Source organism: Lissotriton vulgaris, chromosome 10 (assembly GCF_964263255.1).
Source record: "Lissotriton vulgaris chromosome 10, aLisVul1.2, whole genome shotgun sequence".
NCBI classification, from domain to species: domain Eukaryota; kingdom Metazoa; phylum Chordata; class Amphibia; order Caudata; family Salamandridae; genus Lissotriton; species Lissotriton vulgaris.
In genome coordinates this window covers 17,210,922-17,228,191 of record NC_141698.1, presented here as the reverse complement: position 1 = coordinate 17,228,191, position 17,270 = coordinate 17,210,922, and the positions used below count along the sequence as shown (strand labels likewise).

Sequence of the window (17,270 nt, the reverse complement as noted above, 5' to 3'; positions counted from 1 at the left end):
TTTTGTACAATTTCGCAAATTGCGAAATTGTACAAAACGCGTGCGAACTTGCAGCAACCCGTGCGAACACAATTATATGAAGAGAAAGAAGCTCCTGGCCACAGGAACAGCACGGGGATTGAGCTCATGAAAGTCAAGGATGCAAAGGCCTCTACCCAGCATCACAGCTGATTTTCCACAGTAGATTTGGGAAGAGGCACACCTGTCCCGCTTCGAAGACGCTCATGATTGTTTTTGGGCTAATGAATGAGTCACTGATTTTGAGCATCAACTAGTTCGAGCGACCATGCAAAGGCCGCCCTCTACCCAGCATCACAGCTGATTTTCCACTGTAGATTTGGGAAGAGGCACACCTGTCCAGCCTCGAAGACGCTCAGGATTGTTTTTGGGCTAATGAATGAGTCACTGAATTTGAGCAACTAGTTCGAGTGACCATGTGTGTGTTACTATGCAATCGCCCTGAAGGGCGCAGGGGTCCCTTGAGTGACCTGTGTGAGGCTGTGCCTGTAACTATTTTACAATGGCGCCAGCAAGCTGCCAGCGCCGTTGTAAAATAGTTACAAAGTTAGCTTGCACAGGAAGCACTTAGATAAAATAAAGCAGCACCTGCTTCGTTTTATCTAGTGGTTCCTGTGCAAGCTAACTTTGTAAGTATTTTACAACGGCGCTGGCAGCCTGCTGGCGCCATTGTAAAATAGTTGCATGAGTGGGGGTTCAACTTTTGAACCCGTTACGCTCGCGGATTTTTTTTTGCGGATTTTGCGGGAAATCCGCGGATTGCGGATTTCCCAAAAATCCGCAAAATCCGCGAGCGTAACGGATTTCCCGCTCATGCTTAATGGTTTCCTGATTTAGAGGATGTAGCTGTGAGGGATGCGGCGTACGGCAGATGAAGTGAGCGGTAGGCGCTAGCCGGAGAGCTGTAGTATCCTCCGAAACACTAAAATAAAAAGAGGAGAAGCAAAGAAAAGAAATGGGGACTATAAAAGAACAGTAAAGGACTGACCAACCAGCCCAGGCACTGAAGCACACTCCTTTTTCACAAGGATGTAGACGTGGTCAGAAAATGTCGTCATTCATAGGGCAAAAGAGCCAATGACTGACGTGGACTGAACCATTACCCCGCTGTCACATACAGACGCAGAAAGAGTGAGTGACACTCACGCAGACCAATGGCAGAATACTGACGACCCAAAATCCCTATCTGTATCCAAATGGATATATATTTATATTTAAATGGCTATGTGTATTTCTTAATTTGTTGTTAATTACAAGATCTGGGCAGGCGGCTAGGATGAGATTCTACAAGAATGATTACAGTGCATCAGTGGAGGGAATCCTTCCCTACAAAAGTCATCTGTGACATTTCATGTAATGAAATTCCTTTCGGTTGGCTTTATTCCGTGAAGTGATGCTCTACCCTGAAATGCATTTTGACTGCCACTGCTTTTTACAATCAGTATGTCGGGCCTGCTGTGTTTATGGGAACTTTTCCCTATAAAAAGATCGGACCTACGGCACTGAAGTACCTTTTTCCTGTTGACCCAGTGAGGCCTATAGCTGTTATCCTGCCCTTGTCGCCATACCCACCTCAGGCTCCAGTATTGAGCTAAAACTTCCCCACAATCCAACCACCAGCCCCACAGCCATAAAATAACTCAGTATACAGTTACACAGCTGGTGAGTCAAACCATTCTATCCCTTAAGAGGGTCTCACAAGGATTCTGAAAATAACAATCTGCCATTAAATGACTTGATTTCAACATATTCTTTTCACAACAAAAATGTTGGGCCTAGTGCCTTTATTGTAATAATTCATAATAACCAGATCGGGCCATGGTCATTGGCTGCCGCTGTAACCAACTCAGTCCTGCTGCATCGAGTATAAGATTTATAAAAAGAGTGTCTCAAGCAGTCTTTTTAGTGGAAGCTCACACATTTGGCCCAATCAAAGCCTGCACCCGGGGAAAGCAACACGTGGGTGGAGCCTAAGTCCCTCTTCAGTAGTAAACTCATAATATCATGCAAAAGCTGCTCTTTCAAGCCAGACCTAAAAACCTATGCAGATTAATCTACAACTGGGCATCGCATACTTCTTTCAAACACACATCTGTACTCCGAAGTCTAAAGCTAATGACGGAAGAGGAGGGATCTGGGACTGGAAAATTGCAGTATATTTTTCAGGCCTGCTCTCCTCCCATCTCTGCTGCTATCTGAGGAAAAACAAACACATACATTATTTACTCATCCAAGACACTTTAACAGCAGACAGTACAAGCTCAGGCAGCCAGATAAGCTAACAAAATAATCACAGCTGATTGGAGCGGGAGCGCAGTTTTCTGTGGAAGCACACGACATCTGCCCAATTAAAACATATACTCCTGGCCACCAGTATGTGGGTGGAGCCAAAGCCCTGCTCAGTAGTACTACTGAAAGCTCTTTTTTAGGTTGGTTACATAAGGTGGGACGACAGCTGTGCTGTCAAGCCAGACCTAAAAATGTCTTACACACCACTCCGCTGACCTCTTCCCTGCATGGAAAATACCTCACACATATCCCCTCTGCCTTCTTCCCTGTATGTCAAAAATTGCTACACACAACTGCAATACCTTCTTCCCTGCTGCATGTAAAATACCTCAGACGCAGCTCCGCTGCCCTCTTCCACATGTCAAATTCCTCACACGCAGCTCCACCGCCCTCTTCAACATGTCAAATTCCTCACACGCAGCTCCACAGCCCTCTTCAACATGTCAAATTCCTCACACGCAGCTCCACCGCCCTCTTCAACATGTCAAATTCCTCACACGCAGCTCTGCTGCCCTCTTCAAATGAAAAATGCCTCACACGCAGCTCCGCTGCCCTCCTCAGCATGTCAAATTCCTCACATTCAGCTCTTTTGCCCTCTTCCACAAATATGTCTTGCAGATATCTCCCTTGACCTCTTCATTGCACATAAAAATATCTTGCACACAGCTCTTCATTTAAATTATCCTGCACACAGCTCCACTACCCTCGTTCCTGCTAGGCCACCGTAGTGAGAGGTTCACCACGCTTAGGTACACGTGCATTCCCATGCATGGACCTCCACTGAGCTGCTCCCTGCTGGACCAGGATAGCGAGAGCCGTGCCATGTGCATGTGAAACGTATTGCACGGGGCACCATGGCTAGGTCAGAACCTCCTCTGCACCGGCCAGAGGCACTTGAGGAGCTGAGGTGTCAAAAGGAAAACTGAGCATGTCCCCACCCTGTGCATGAGTGAAGCTGCTCACACACCCCCTTCACCAGCCCCCTGCTCATCTCTGCCGGGGGGGCTGCGTGAGTGGCCCTTCATGACTTGTGTGGAGGGCCGAGGCTCGCCATCTTGGCTTTGAGGGACAGGTCACAAGGGCTGATGAAGACGTCTCCCTACAAGTGGTTCATACACAGCTCGTGTTTGATTGGACGGGTGTTGGTGGGTGGTATACCCAGATTGCCATCTGTGTGCACCAGACACTGGGATCCACCCGAAAGGACTAGGTGGGTGTGGGAATATGTAAGCCTCTACCGCCTGTCGTCCCTTCTAAAGGGCATGTATATGGCGCCCTCTGCACCAAGAACGCGTCACCTGTCCGTCTGTCGTATATTGTGTGTTCTTGGGCTGCGCCTTTTCATGTTGACAGTCAGGCGGCCACACAATGGACTCTTTCCACGCACTGTTTACAACCCTCCCCCTCACATACACACACCTGCCTGCCTCCTGCTCCCATGGCATTGAGGGCGACACATTGCTTTCCAGGCGGACAGCTGTTTGCACCTTTGTTTGTATACCTCTTTTTTCTCACGCACACACAAATCCAAACACCTGGCTTATGTTTTTTGATGAAGTTCTTGGAAACCAGTGTCTGCAGGTATTTCTATCAGCATGTTTCCTATTTGCATATAGGCAAAGTTTTTTTCTAGTTACCCTTGAGCATAATAGTCCAAGACTCAATGTTCTGATCACTTCTTGTCTTCTATTTAGTTTTTTATTCAGCAAGCTGTAGTTCCGCCCTAGCCAACGTGTTTCGTCATCACAGACTTCATCAGGGCTACTCACATGATCTAATGGTTCCAAATCAAATTCATTCTTTTTTAGGCTCCTTTGAAAACAATTGGGGTGTATATCTGGTGTGAAGAGCTGTGGGAGCTAATCCCCCCCCTCCTTGAAGCTCCAGTGCGCACCCGCAATTTTCTCTAGCTAAGAAACTTGTACATATGCAAAGTTTCTGAGAGCCTCTGAGGCGGCACCAGAGGGGTTAATTTGGTGACATATGAGGTGCACAATGACAGACACCAGGAATAGGACGTGTCACCTCATCCTTGCGCACTCTAAAGGTTGGAAGGGTGGTAGGTAAAATTCACAACTTTCCTTTGGCCTAGGGTGGAGTGACGTCATGCGTTGTGTCCTCACATCTGCCTCCCCTGGGTATTCCCTCTCACCACTCTCAGGAAAAGCCCTCCCATGCAGCAGTGTGTTTCTCAGCCTCAATAGGGGGGTGCAGCTCTATATAAATAGTGCAGTTGCAGCGTCTCGTACATACCACAATTCAATACAATGCAATACTTCCCAAACCTCTGGCAGGGAGGCGTGAGTATTCTGTGGCCCCCATTTCCAGGATAGAGACTCCCTGGGGTGCACAACTGGCAGCCCACGTGGGTGACCTACTGTCTGATACACTCATGATATTGGGTTCCAGTTTTGAAATAAAAAGTGATGACATTTAAACAATTAAAATAACCAACAGTTGTCGGAAATGTCATAAGACTTTTATATTGGGTCAGAAGAGGATAAGGGCTAGAGGTTGGGTGAGTCTAGGGGCGTGCCTGAGGGTCAGGGCACCTTCATGGGAAGGGTTGGGATAACATTAGGGCTGTGCTTTAGCCTTCTCTTAGGGGGTCAAGATAGGAGTAGCATAAGGAAAGGGGCGAAGGAGAATGTGGGGGTTAACCTTAGTGCTAGGGTTAGGGAGAGGCGTTGCGCTAATGGATAGGGTGATGACGCATCTTGTAGAGTAAGGGTTAAGCTAATGGGTAGGGTAAAGGAGCATCTTAGAGTAAGGGATAGGGTAATGAATAGGGGAAGAAGTATCATAAAGAATAGGGGATTGGGTACTGGACACAGTGAAGGGACATCTTATAGAGTAAGAGAGAGTGCAGGGCAGTGCTTAATTTGTGAAGTGGTTTCCGGTGCTCTGTACCGGCACTTAATTGTTAACACTAGCACCTATGACAGTCTGCCACATGGTGGTGCTGTTTAATTATTTTGATATGAGCAGAACAACAGTTGTTCATTAATTTAATATACATTAAAAATGACTAATACCTGCCTCCCAAGCCATTCTATTAACTTTGGGGGGCTCGAATAGTCTGGCTTGTCACACTTGAAGGGTTTCAATGGTTACTAGTTGTGTAAATCTGTCAGCAGCGCTGCCAGGGGCAATGGGCATTCGGACTGCCAGCATGCTTTAGGGTGCTGAGGCATCATCCCTGCATGGATGTTTTATGCAAGCCCTAGGATCTAATGTCTGGCAGGCAGGTCAGGGGGTCTGGGTCACGGCATTAGGATGTGGAGTCCAGCAGGCAGGGCAGTGTCGGGGTCAGGGAACTTGGATGTGATGTCCAGCAGGCAGGGCATGGGGTCTGGGTCACAGCACTAGGATTTGATGTCCGTCAGGCAGGTCAGCGTGTCGGGGTCAGGGCACTAGGATGTGCCGTCCAGCAGACAGGTCAGGGCGTCTGGGTCACGACACTAGGATGTGACATCCGGCAGGCAGGTCAGCGTGTCGGGGCCAAGGCACTAGGATGTGGCATCCAGCAGGCAGGACAGGGGGTCTGGGTCACAGCATTAAGATCTGACGTCTAGCAGGCGGGTCAGGGCACTAGGATGTGACGTTCAACAGGCAGGGCAGTGTGTCTGGGTCATGGCATTACCATGTGACGTCCAACAGATAATTTAGGGGGTCTGGGTCACAGCATTCGGATGTGACGTCCAGCATGCTGGTCTGGGTTTCTGTGTCAAGGCACTAGGATGTGACGTCCGTCAGGCAGGCCAGGGGGTCTGGGTCACAGCATTAAGATCTGACGTCCAGTAGGCAGGCAGGCAGGCATGCGGTCTGGGTCACGGCCTCCAGTTGTGAGCATCTGATGCTTATTGTGTGACACAGCTGAAGCCCCTGTGCAGCAGGCGCTGAGTCTAGGTCCATATGTAGGAATGAATCTTGCTCTATACAGCTCCATCTCCATAGAGGGTGTGGAGTGTGTCGGAGAGATTGCGGGCCCCTTCCTAAGAGCAGCCTCTGTGAGGCGGGGTAGTGGACCCTGGGAGAAGCCGCCCTTGCTGCTCCCTGCACTGCTCTTGATATCTTGAGAGTCCTCCCTCTTAATTGAGACGCTTTCTCCTGACACCTTCCACCATCCCGGCACCCTTCCGTTACTGTAATGTGGTCCTTTCTCAAAGGCATCACCCAGTGGCACCTGTTGCTGAGCCAGGAGGCGACTCTCCGAAAGCAGCCAAGTGGGAGCCAGACTCCTTCCCTTTAGCTCTTAGGAGAAATCAATATTCAATCTACAAATTGCATGAAAGCTAGTAACACTCCCACTCCCCACCTCCGCGTTGCTGATTTTGAGAATGAAGCCCCCTAGATACAGTGACTGTGTCTCTGACCCTCTCATCGCCTGTGCCTGACTCTGTGGTTTCCGCTCTTTCTTTCAGGATACTGGACAGACGGTGCCCTTGGTGGTGGAGAGCTGCATTCGCTTCATTAACCTGCACGGTAAGGGTCCGCTTCCTTCTCCGGGGGGGTTGGATCCCCCTGTCCTATTGAGTGTGTGCCTCTATCTTAGTTGTGAGCTGCTTGTCTCATCTCCCAACACCAGAAAGAGGATCCTGGAGAACTTGTAGGATGTTTATTTATAGGTCCTCAAATGCGCCGAGCTGACCAGTGCTATTGTTGGACTTGGCAGGTCAAACTCCATTGGATTCCTTCCTTCTGCTGTCGCGGGAGCATCTCTGGAAGGGTTCTTGCAAACTCTTCCAGATTTCTGAAGATCTCTTCATTTCCGTTGATGTTCAATAGAAAGTCATGAGACAAAACATTTTAAGTTGTTGTTAAGTCTTTTGATGAGGCTGAGACATGAAGTCATCAAACAGATGTTTCCAACTCTTGAAGATTTCTTGAGGAAAGTAAGCGCCCTGCTGCAAAATGGAAAAACTGTATGAAACCTGTATATACCAAAAGGATATTGAGATCAGATGTCAGGAAAAAGTCTTTCTCTGTCGGTCTTCTTATCAAGAACCAAATGAGTATGACTCTTTGGAGCCGCGTCAGGACCTCATAAGCAGACAAACCACTGAAGGGGGTTCTCCTCCTCCTTACAAAAGAGATGTGCCTCTGCGAAAGAGTGAGTTCCCTCCTTTGCTGAAGCACATCTTTTTCTCTTTCCTGATGATTGATCTGTCTGCTTGACATCTCAACCCTACCTCATTAAGGGATGCGGCATTGAGCACTCACCTGGGTGTTCTAGTTTTTCCCTAGTGGCAGGCTGCTCGACACCCACAAATGCAGCATCAGCACCTCAAACTATCAACACTGTCCAAAACCTTCTAGCCTCTATCTGTTCCTTCTACTTACGCGTGTTTGTTAACAAGACTTTCAGGACCATTGCCCCAGCCAGCTTCTCAGCTTCCTCATTTAACTCCTCAACAAAGGCAGTGTTGGGGTGCAGGAATCCGGACCAGCAACAAGAACTCCCTGCCTCCTCCTCTAACGCCCGCCAGTGTCCTAGAGGGAAGAACCCAAGCACGTGTAAAGACGGTGCTGGTGGTGCTGCAACATGCAGTGGTCAGACGAGAGGAAGAGTTGGAACAATTAACCGCCCGTGCTTCGCGAACACTGTTAGCGTGGACTACAATATTGTGTGGCATGTAGTACAGCATGGCAAAAAGTCAACTCATAAATTAATCTCCAGGTTATAATAATTTTACACTTATAAACCAGCTAATATGGCAATGTTTGCACCCTGATAAATGTAGTATTATGAGTTGGAAACTAGGTATTAAAAAAGGATCAGGGAGTCGCACCATGCAGCGATCTCCTTCAAACCGCTACGTTTTTCGGTATTATTAAACTCTTTAGAGGTGGATTCCATCCATGGAAACACATATACCGTATTTTCCGGCGTATAAGACGACCCGGCGTATAAGACGACCCCCTACTTTGCCTGAAAAAATTTAGGTTTTGTGCTATACTCGCCGTATAAGACGACCCCCCACTTCCAGCGCAGTCCAACGCAGTCCTGCATAGCCATTCCGAGAATGTACCGGTATTTTGAACTTACCGTATTAGTCTAGTCCTCCTCCCTGTGGGTGAGCAGTAAGGCTTTATCAGTGGACAGTGGGTACCTAAGCGTTTATTTTACAAACTCAAAGACTGAACGCAAACAAATTGGTTGTATAAACAATCTTGCTTTACTCTGAATATTTTTATTTAGAACCATATCAAAAACTGTCACTTCTGAATATACCGGTACGGTACGGTAAACATAAATTAGTGCATGAAACAGTGCAAGTGGATTAAACTTTCCATAACTTTCCATAAATCCAAGCGATTTCTACAGGATTTACAACGCTCCCTTTAAAAGCCTTCAAAATCCTCCTCTTCGTCATCTGATCTCATAAGTAAGTCAATGAGATCTTGTGGTACATCTGTAAGGCAGTCATCGTATGGATCTGGTACCAATTCCGTATCAGATGATGTGGTCTCTTCTTCGGCATCCTCTTCACCTTCCCACAAATAGTCGTCCTCCATACCATCTAATGAATTTGATATGCCACACTTCTTTATGGCTTATAGACTTTATTACAGTTTCTGCATCAATGTCGTTCCAGGCCTTTATGACAAAGGTGCACAAAACATCCAACTGTGGAGCACGCATGTTTCCTCCTTTTGTGAATGTTTTTTCACCGCTAACCATCCACTCATTCCACTGTTCTCGGATGCGATCTTTAAATGGCTTGTTTAGGCACACATCCAGTGGCTGCACCAACGATGTCAATCCTCCAGGTATAACTGCAGCATCTGTTTTTAGTCTTGCCAGCCTTTGCTTGGTGCTGGGAGTTAAATGAGCCCTGAACATATCCCACACCAGTAGACTACGTCTTTGTAGAAGTCCACCTGGTCGCCTGCTCCATACATTATCAAGCCATAGCTTTACCCCTTCTTCATCCATCCAGCCTTTCTCATTCACATGCACAAAACAACCAACAGGAAACTTGAGTTTCGGCATTGTTTTTCTTTTGAAAATAACCATTGGTCTCAGCTTTGCGCCATCAGCTGTGCATGCTAGTACCACTGTGAAACTGGACTTCTCATGTCCTGTTGTTTTTATTAAAATTGTCTTTTCGCCTTTTTGATGGACAGTTTTGTTGGCAATCATATCGAAATTCATTGGAGTTTCATCCATATTTCCGATGCTACTTAGCGCATAGCCATGTTCATTGCGCAGCCTAATAACGTAGCGATGGAAGCTATGCATTTTGGCATCAAGATCCGCAGGTAATTTCTGGGCAATTTTTGTCTTTTGCCGCAATACCAGGTTATGCCTTCCCAAGAATCTGGTACACCAGGACACAGTGGCCTTAAATCTGTGGCTGAGATCTGGATTAGATTTGGCCCACTGAAGTGCAACCAATCGGATTTTATTTCGGGTCACGACATAACCGCTTTGCCGATGCTCGGCCACCATGTCTGCTACATGCTTTTCGAGTTCTGGCCAATGTGGGGTGCCTCTTCTTAATGCACACTTGCCCCTTGGCATACTCCGTAATGCTTTCTCATTTGCTCTCCAGGCCCGAACCATCTTTTCTGTCACTCCATATTGTCTAGCAGCAGCACAGTTATTATGTTCCGTGGCAAAATCCACAACTTTAAGTTTGTAGCTGGCTTCATATTTCCTTCTTCTTGCCACTCCTGGAGCCTTGCTAGGTTCTTGACTGCCAGCCATTTGCACTGGATGCGCTGCTGGAGCCTTGCCGGGTTCTTCGCTGTCTGCCATTTGCACTCGATGTACGGTACTGGTGCTGTACAGAATGGACAGGTGCAGAGACTGTCTTCAACACCACACGTACGGTACGGCAAATACGCTATCTGGTCACGAGACTGCCTTTCCTCTTCGCAACAACCAGCCAATCACGGCAAGTGCTCTACTGCCTTCGGTAACATTCGGGAACATTCTACAGTCCCCTTTCTATGCCCACGCCCATGTCAAGGAGAGAGGGGCGCGTGCCAAAACATGCCAAACGTGCCAAACGTGTCAACACACCGGGCGCTGCCATCTTCGGCGCTGGCTGCCCGTTACCATATACCGTGTTTCGGACGTCCTGCTGCCTCGTCCTGCTGCCTCGTCTGCCTGGGGATGTGCAAGCGGTTGGAGGCGCGTGTACAGCGGCAGCGGCAGTCGAGGTAAGACTCATGGCGCCATTTGCTCGCTTGTGAAGCGGTTTGACACCTTCAAGTGAAGTCCTTGCTATGAAAAAAACGCTCGCTTTCGATACTTCATGGCGCGGGGCCTGGGTGTGGACGTTGCCAGGGCCGGTGGCTGTATTTTTTAACATAAGGTGTGTTGTTTCTTGTTATTTCCTATTGTGAAGCGGTCTGACACCTTCGAGTGAAGTCCTCGCTATGACAAAAAAACGCTCGCTTTCGATACTTGCACAATTCATGGCGCGGGGCCTGGGTGTGGACGTTGCCAGGGCCGGTGGCTGTATTTTTTTAACATAAGGTGTGTTGTTTCTTGTTATTTCCTATTGTGAAGCGGTCTGACACCTTCGAGTGAAGTCCTCGCTATGAAAAAGCGCATGAAAACATACCATAAAATTTTGTACCCGGCGTATAAGATGACCCCCGACTTTCCAGAAAATTTTAAGGGGTTAAAAAGTCGTCTTATACGCCGGAAAATATGGTAAAACTTGCCAAAAGCATGGGGCGGGGGTGCTTTTCTGGGCGAAAACAGAAGAGAATAGTTCAGTGATGTGTAGGGTAAGGCCCGCTCCGGGATCCCAGTGGAGAGAATACGATAAAGTTGCTTATGCCAATGCACTTTTCAACAACGCATCTTCCACTCCTGTTCTTTTCACTTTGTTGAACATCTCCGTGAGTTAATTTTGCAAAGATGTTTTACTGCTGTCCCTGGGGATCTGTGCAAGTCTCCAAGAAGTCAAACATGTTCTAAACCCATGGAAAAAGAGTTTCAAAGGTTTTCAGTGTGACTTAGTAAATCAGGTCACAAGTTGAGAAAGCCATTGTCTACAAAACTTAATTCGAATTACTTTTCCAGCACAAGGAAGCCGCTCTGTCTGGTCAACAGGTGGAATAAGGGGACCTCAATTGTGCTTGAGACTGGAGCTCCCTGAGCCTCAGCTGGGAGAGGTATAATATTTCAAAAGACAACATTTTAAGTTGTATTCTTTTCAGGTTCTTCAATGCTAATGACTCCTCTGCTGTTGAACCTGTAGAATCCAACGCAGGAAACACAAGAGGTGAGCAGCTCTCTTTTTGAGTCGCGCCGGTCCTACTGTAAATTCAGAAAACGTATTTCTGTGGATGCTACTAAGTCTTACAACAACAAAACCTGAAGTTGTCATCAGCAACATAGTCTTTGCTGCTCAGTTCAGACACTGTGTTTGTGAAACCTGCTTAATCAGCATTTATTTGGTGGAACATTGGTCAAGCATGCAACGTCTTCAGCTATGTCGAGTTCAGTGCAACAAAACCCCTCTCTGAGCGGAAGTGATGTCATTCAGCGGCATTGATCATAGGGAGATTAAGTTGATCATTCTAAGTCAGGATGTGGTCCAATGGTGGAATATGCATCTGCCCAGCGTCGTCTGGCGGTGAAGCATTTCTCCACTCGTACATCATCGCTTCTTATCATTCGTAGTCTGATTCAAAACTCTAGTCCTCGCGACAGAGTCTTTGAAATGCATTTGAATTAATGAGAGACTTGTGGTCTCACAGTTTACAAACCTGGTCTCCGTCAAGAGATGACTCTATAGGAGGAAACGTTGCTCCTCTTCAGTGTTTACTATTTACATCATCTTATGTTTTTTCTGCAGAAGACTTACTTAAATGCTTCCACAACACTTGTGATAAGGGATAATTCTGAAAGCCTTTTTTGGTCACTTGCACCTCCTGAAGCTCAAAGGCGTTCATAGTTAATCAGGTAAGGGTTGCAGGGGCCGGTGCCTGATGTCAGGAGATCTGGGAAAGAAGGCTTGGAACTCTTAAAGAGCCATGCAGGAAAAATGTTGTTTCAGGGAAGGGGTCTGTGGTCTCCTCATGGGGCTTGTCTTGCGGAAAGGCTTGAGTGGAAGAGGTTGCACACTGACCCACAGTCTGCCTTGTTCTGGAATCTACGCACCACTATGAAATTAAAGTTTTGTTGCAGATCTGTACTTTGTTTAAAAAAAAGTGATGCAACTGTTCTTATCCATTGTCTCTCTGGTGAATGCATTTGGATATTGTCCTGAGATGAGCCCTCAGACCATGCAGCAGTCTTGGTAAAGGTGTGATGTTGTGATGCTGCGAGTGGTGGTCCGCTAAAACGTGACCTCCCTAAAGGACTCCCTCCATGTTTAAAAGTAGATGGACCGGGTGGCGGTATAGAGTGCACTCGAAAATTCAAATCTCCTAAACCAAGAGTCCCCGTGTGAACTCAGCGGGTCCTTTGGAAACAGGTTCTTTTGCTTCCACCATTGAATGTGAACGCTGTGTAAGCTGTTACCCTTCCAGTGTATTTTGGTTGTGGTCTTGGGTTTTATCAGCTTGTAAGTGACAAGGTTTCTATCCTCTTTCCATCAGGTCTCCAGCACGAAGGTATCTTTCGAGTCAATGGATCTCAGGCGCAGGTCAGCGAGATCCGCAACGCATTTGAAAGAGGTCAGCGCTACCGTATACTAGGACGGGGTAGGGGGCGGGTAGGGTTCAGACTAGCAGCGCAGAGAAGTCCCGGTGGGTGGACCTGCTGGGATATCGAGCTTATTTAAACAACGGTCTCTTACCTTGCTTTAATGCTTTAACCTCTGTAGACTGTTGTTTCCCTCCAGCATCCGGTCTGACTTGCATTATCCCTTGGGAAGGCATCAGTTGTTTTCCTACGGGTGCCCCTGTGACGGCTTCCATCGACTTCTTTGTTTCCCTACTTGTATCTCGATTGACAGACTCCATTGTTCCCCTCACTTCTCCCGCCATGACAGATTCAGTCTCATTTCTTTGCTTCTTGTTGGTCTATTGAGCTCTGCATTGCATTTGTGAGTACGAGTTTGTAAATTTTCTTGTGTGAATATGACCAAGGTTACAAATTAAACTTCTCCCCCATTGGTGTAGGCGAGGACCCCCTCATTGACAGCTTCTCGGGACACGACGTGGATTCAGTGGCGGGGGTCCTGAAGCTCTACTTCCGGGGTTTGGAGAAGCCGCTCTTCCCCAAGGACATGTTCCATGACCTGCTGGCTTCTGTCCGTAAGTATTTGCATTCTTGGGTATTTTCTACACATTCATGTGGTGGGAAAAAAATTCTCATATAACAGTTTAACTTTTAAAAAATACTTAATAATTTTCTTGACTCACAATCACCTAGAAATGCGTTAAAATGAACATTTAATCCCTTTTTCCCATCACAAGAGGACGGACAGTGGGTTACCTGCTGGTCTTGTTGATTGCTTTTCTTCTACATTTCTCTGAGTATTGATATTGAATTCTTATTTTTGCACTCACTCCTATATTCCTTCTACTCTGCATTTTTTTCTTTAATCAATACTGGCCATTTGTGTTTTCCTGACCATGTTTTTTTTTTAATGCTTTTTTTTTCTTCATGGTGTTTTTTTCTTTCCTTTTCTTCACTTTTTACTACTACTTCTCCTTTTTCTTTTCATTGTTTCCTTTTCTCCTTTCCATTTTCTTTCTCTTCTTTTTTTTTTTTCCCCAGTTTTTTACATGTTTAAACTAACTCTTATCTAAATACCACTGCATAGCAGAGCAGTCCTACTTTCCAGCACTAACAGTCTTACCAATGGGATTCTTCTGATAGGGGTTGGATAGCCAGAGCTTTGGCACTTCCTAAATCTTAGTACTAAGCGGGTAGAACCCTGGTTCTGCTCCCTTCTTGGCTCGGTCCTGTTCTCACCGAGCCAGTTATTGCTTATTCATTTCTCATTTTCTGCCTTCATTTAATGAACAAGTACAGCCTCCTATGGGGACTTTTGAGGAAGTTGTTTTTAGCCAGTATGTACTAGTTGCAATGTTAACACATAGCCATGTGATTTCTTCTTTTACTCTCGGCTCTTGTGATTTCACTTATTGAAGGCTAGTATGGAGCCCACAGATACATTTGCATACCACGTGAGATGTGAGGGGCCCTAACTGAAGTTTGTCAGGGCCCTACGTGGTGCAGGGACCGGGTGTGCTTTATTGGGACAATTATTCCATTTGATAAGTGCACAACCTCCCCCAAATGTTCATTTGTGTTTTGTGTATGACAACATTGCATGTTAGGGACTTGTGAATTAATTACTACCTGGGGAGAGGATGTAGCCTAACAGCTAGGGCGGTCGACCTCAAATCTGGGGAACCAAGTTCGAGTCTCAGCAATGACACTCAACATCCTGTGATTCTGGGCAAATTACTTAATCTCCCCGTGCCTAACAAAAATGAATGTGTCCTTGTGTAATGCAACTGGTGCTCATGTAAAGTGCTTTGATACCGGATACCTTCCGGTCAGGTTGGCGCTATATAAACCTCTGGAAAAAAATATACGGTATATAACCTTACCTGTAGGGTCACTTACGTGCAGATTTGGGCATGCATTCGGCCCTGAAGAATGCCACAAGCCCTACAGGACTAGTTAAGGCAAGAAGCTTGTCTACCATTTCATAGTGACTTTTGGGGGTAACTGTCTCCAGAGTCCTATATGAATTATACATTTTTTAATGAGTCCACACTTTAATGTTTAAACAATCTGTTCTTTGTGAATCCATAGATCATTTTAATGCTAAACCTAATCTGGGCGTCATTCCTCCTCCGATCAGTTTCTGTAAAGGGTTCTGTTGTTGAGTCCGCCCAATGTACCGGTATATGAGAAACGATCTCCTTAAAGTGCTCGGTAAGGAGCCCCCCTGGGTATTGTAGTCACCACCCAAAGTGGAGCAGCACCTGTTGACGAAGTTTTGCCACCTCGGTGTGTGTGGGTCTGTGCATCCCGAAGAGGGCTCATTCCGGGATCGAGGCAAAAGCCAACTTATTGAGGCTTCATCCAACTCGGAAAACATCTGTATCTTGGGCGAGGCCGCCCCTGTCCTTCGGTGGTGGCTGACAAATACCAACCTCTGTGGTACTGCATCAAGCTGCAGCTACAGGCACTATGCCAGGAACTACAGAAACGGAGTGGTTCAAACTCCAAGGAATCTCTCTGACAGCCAGTCATTTGGCAGGCTGGCTGAATGTCAGGGCGGATGAGCTCAGCAGATGTCATCTGACAGACCAGAAATGGTGTCAGAATCTGGAGGTGATAAGAAGCGTTTTACCCCTTGGGGCACACCTTGTGTAGTTCCTTTCACCAGTGCTGAGAACTTGCAGTGTTGTGACTACTGCACGCGGATGTTTCAGCCTTAAGGCTCCCTGGGACACGCATTCCTCCTGCAGTGGGATTGTGATATCCTATATGCATTTGTATCGCTGCTTCTTTTGCGTCGAGTTCTGAAGAAAGTCAGAAGGGGCTGAGCTCAGCTCCTCCTGATATATCTGGATTGGCCAGGAAGGGGTGGTACCCACCTGCTAGGCCTCGGTATTTGCCCTCAGTTACATTTACCTTTTGATAGAGCCTTCATTCTCAGCAACAGGGCAGAGTTCGGCCCCTGAATGTCTGCAATCTACATCTCCATCCTTGAGTGGCTTTGACTTGCCTTCAGAATTGGTGGACCTTATCCTTGTGATTTGATGTGGTCTTCCAAATGTATTCGTTTTGTTGGGGGAGATTCATGGCTTCGTGCGAGGACCTCATCAATCCAAGCTATCTGATGTTCGGCAAAGCTTCTCAGTGGGTATCCGTATAATTTCTTTGTTGGCCCTTTCTACCTTGCCTGGCTAACCTTAGCTTTTTTAATCGTTGTTCGTAATGCAGTTTTTGAAAAGCTCACCTGTTTCCTTAGGCATCCTTTATCGTGATGCAGTGTGACCTTAACTTGGCACTCGTGTTTCGATGCACAAGCCATTAGACCCTAGCCACAGCTTTTCGCGGAGGTTGCTGACAATTACGACTATTTACCTTATTGCGATTCATATTGTAAGCTGCATCAGTGCGCCGCAAGCACTGTCAGTAGAGACTCCATATGCCACCATCTTCGATGACAAATTGCTTCTTCAGACTGACATCTTTTCTACTAAAAGTGGAAATGCCCTTCCATGTGGCACAGTCCATCATGCTTTCTGCTGTTTTCTCTCCACCACATCCCTCTAAAGAAAGGGAGAGACTTCAGTATTTGGATGCAAAGAGGGCTCCTGGTCTTTACATAGATTGGACTGAGGAGTACCATGCGGATGACCAGCGCTTTGTTTGATGCACCAATGCAAAGAAAGGAAAAGATGTTCGGAAACAAACCGTGTTCAGGTGGAACCTCATGTACATAAAAATGTCATTCCCTGGCCAAGAAGGGCCTTCTTCAGGATTTTCAGGCTCAATCCAACAGAGCCAGGGCTGCAACCGTGGCGTTGATGAGGTGTTGAACATCTACCAGGCTGTATTGTGGGCATCAGCGCACACTTTCACCAGACATTACTGCTTTGCAATGGAGGGCGGTGACCCTCACCACCGAAGGGGCGTAGAGGGAGCGTAGAGACAAACCCGCTGGGGTCCAAAAAGATCATTAAAAAAAATGTACTTACCCATGTTTCGCTCTCCTCTGTGTTTTCTTCTGGCATCAGCGTGATGGCAACTGAAGCCTCAGGCAACCCCCTTCCGCAAATCCCGACGCTGCACTCATTGTGCAGACGAGCAGCATGAGAGCAGTGCCAGGATTGGCTGAAGTGGGATGCCTTGACGCTCCAGCAGTCACAGGAGACAGCTAGGTGGAGAGGTCACACTGTGCAAGTCAGGTAAGCTTTCACAAGACAGCCGGCCACAGTGACTTGCGCAGTGGAAACTGGTGGAGTGAGTCACGCTGGAAGCAGTGAAAAATAAAACTGTAATTCATTTTTATTAC

The 17,270-nt window shown here is 46.9% G+C and overlaps 1 protein-coding gene across 2 annotated transcripts in view; it reads left to right on the top strand.

The window, feature by feature from the left end:
• Positions 1 to 17,270, top strand: part of LOC147684339 (rho GTPase-activating protein 4-like) — a 222,074-nt gene that overhangs the window by 174,972 nt on the left and 29,832 nt on the right. For both annotated transcript variants that reach the window (XM_086940241.1, XM_086940240.1), the window contains exons 13-15: positions 6,732 to 6,792; positions 12,877 to 12,954; positions 13,402 to 13,536. In XM_086940241.1, coding sequence (XP_086796367.1) covers positions 6,732 to 6,792; positions 12,877 to 12,954; positions 13,402 to 13,536 — 274 coding nt within the window. The remainder of the gene's footprint in view (positions 1 to 6,731; positions 6,793 to 12,876; positions 12,955 to 13,401; positions 13,537 to 17,270) is intronic.